Below are 2,756 nucleotides of genomic sequence, written 5' to 3'. Positions count from 1 at the left end.
ATGCGTGCGTGTGCATCGTGAAACTACTTAATTTAAAATTCTGAAATGCAGTTAGGAAATGCAGTTTTTCAATTCAGTTGAATCTAAAAATAATATCGACCATTTCTGTGCATTTTGAATAGTGCTTAATTTAAATTAATTCTGAATAAGAAATGTAGTTTTTTTAATCCAATTGAATAAAAAAAGCCCATTTACTTAAAATATTATTACATAAATATTATTTAAAATTGTAAGTAGAAAATTTATTGTTTCATTTAAAAATGCATCATGAATGCTGTTTTATTCAGAATTATGAATAAGAAATTTTTCGTTTTAATTTAATTGAATTAAAAAAAAGTTGTACCAAGTATAAAAGTATAAAAGTTGTATAAAAGTATGTCATGAATTCTACTTCATTTAATAGAAATTTAAAAGAAATATTTAAAAGAAATATAAAGAGAATTACATAAATATGTACAATAAATGTTACATATGTAAATTTCTTATTTTCAATTAATAAATTAATCGCTTTGTATGTATATTTTATATTAAAATATTTCCTTTATTATACAGCTAGCGCGTTTTTGGTATAAAATATTTTTTGTATAAAAGTTTTAAAACAATGATTATAGAATTTCATGTAATTACTACTTTAATTTATTTAATTTATTTCATATGTATAAAAATTTTTTTTATATGCAATCTAATTCATTAATTCATGGATTTAAAATACGGATTCAGATAGATTGAAAATTTCTAATCTATTTCACTCCATTTTTGTTTGGGGTGAACGAGGCAGTGAGAATGGAGGATTGCCAGCAGCTTTCTTCCTCCACTGCCTCGTTCACTCTCTATCTCTCTCGCTTCCGCATCGTTACTTCGGTAAAACTACAAACATGATTTTTTTCAACTTTTCCTGTCGATAAAAAAGTGGAATTTGAACGATAAATTTCATCATATAATATTCTTAAATGAATTTATAGGTTTCATCTCTAAAGGCCGATTGTTTCACCTTTTGGTAAATTTTACCTGTTAGGTAAATCTGGCAATGTACGCATGTGATTGGAAAGTCTTGTTACTTACCCAACAGATAAAATTTATCAAAAAATGAAACAACTGGCACTAAGGCAGAAACTTCCCTATACGGTGGGCATCCTATTTTGCATCAAAATATATCCGTGCAGTATTCATAATATATAATAATTCATAATTTACAGATTTACATTTAAATATTCTCGCTTACATATTTCTACGAACTACTGTTAATTTTATTTATGCTCACATACATTTTCTTTTCTTTGAAAATATATAAATGAAAATATATAAACATAAAAAACATACTTGGTATAGATCCAGTTGTTTTGTATTCCTCAAGGTCCTCTTTAAAAGCTTCCTCAAAAGTTTCTCGTCGTTCTTTTAATTTTTTTTGCTGATTTAATTCATGCTGTGAAAGTCTCTCTGTGTGCTCGTTAGCTAGTTTTGCTAAAAAAATTAATTTGAAATAAATGTTGGTTGAACAACATGCACTTTTTCATCGCAAGTACTTACTTTTGAAATTATTTAATTCTATCAATTTCTTCTCTTTGTACAAAGCCAATTGGAACCTGTGATCCAACTGTCTACTTTGTAAATCTAACATTTCATTTAAATCTTCCAATCGATATAAAGCTCCTTCAACTTCTTCGAACATTTCTTGTAAGTTTCCTTAGAGATATAATAAATAATAATTTTAGAAAGATTAGATTTTCATTCGAATTTTAATTTATCATGAAGAGAAAAACTACCTATTTGGTCCATCAGATCTTGAATCGCATTATTAATCTTTGGAATGTAAGCTAAAGTATTGTTTAAGCATGTAACATTGTTCCACTCGTGTTGAAGTTTTTCATAAATAGAGGATATCAGCACATCTGCTTCTTGAGCCTTTCCCGCGTTTTCCTCAGCGAGCTCATGAAGCTCATTCCATTGCAGTTGAAAATGATGCAAAACATCTGCCCCAGCATCATAATTTACATTTCTTACATTGGTTGATTTTTTGCTCTTTGGATGCTCGGGAGTCGACAATCCACGTATACTAAAAATCACAATTATGATATTCTAGTGCTATAAAAGTGCTACTCTCTATGTTGCTACATTATCTTTTAAACTTATTTTTATACTATCTTCTAAACTTGTAGTTTATTTTTACAAGTACATGATTTTTATCAAACAAACTACATGATTTATGAATGGTTATCATGAATTTTATCATTAGTGTTATCCATAACATCTGTACACAATACAATAAGAGACAGTGAATATAGAAAATATTTTACCTAGCAGATATACCTTCTTGCACTGTTTGAAATTTGCTACGTAGTGACCCAAACATATTTTACTGACTTGGTGGTAAACATTCGCTGTCTCCGACTCTTTTAGATCCGGCTATCTATAATAGATAACAAAATACTTTTGATTTTCTTACATAGACATTGTATTAGATGAATTTTTTAATATCGAATTCAAGAAATTTTTATTTCTATGCAAAGGCTGCCTTTGTGCGATAAGCTATTGCAATTTTATAAAAATTATAATTTTCTATATACTGTATATGATTATTTATCTACAAATCACACGCATTCAACAAATCATAATGATTCATATTAAATTATATTACAATCAAACAGATCAATTGAACTCGCTTAACAACGTAAATATGCTATTATAAAAAAATCTGATTACTTTATACACGTATTATTACACATTTTGTAATTACAATATCACAATTGTTAGCCAAA

At 27.4% G+C, this 2,756-nt stretch overlaps 1 protein-coding gene across 1 annotated transcript in view; it reads right to left on the bottom strand.

The window, feature by feature from the left end:
- The window catches only part of LOC105623470 (dysbindin protein homolog), a 4,345-nt gene extending 1,995 nt beyond the window's left edge, over nt 1-2,350 (bottom strand). The window contains exons 1-4 of the mRNA XM_012204863.1: nt 2,295-2,350; nt 1,764-2,053; nt 1,528-1,683; nt 1,321-1,461 (exon numbers count right to left, since the gene is read on the bottom strand). Of these exons, the coding sequence (XP_012060253.1) occupies nt 1,321-1,461; nt 1,528-1,683; nt 1,764-2,053; nt 2,295-2,350 (643 nt within the window). The remainder of the gene's footprint in view (nt 1-1,320; nt 1,462-1,527; nt 1,684-1,763; nt 2,054-2,294) is intronic.
- Between the last annotated feature and the right edge of the window lie 406 nt (nt 2,351-2,756).

Source organism: Atta cephalotes, assembly GCF_000143395.1.
Source record: "Atta cephalotes unplaced genomic scaffold scaffold00058, whole genome shotgun sequence".
NCBI lineage: Eukaryota > Metazoa > Arthropoda > Insecta > Hymenoptera > Formicidae > Atta > Atta cephalotes.
This window is presented reverse-complemented; position numbering and strand designations above follow the sequence as displayed.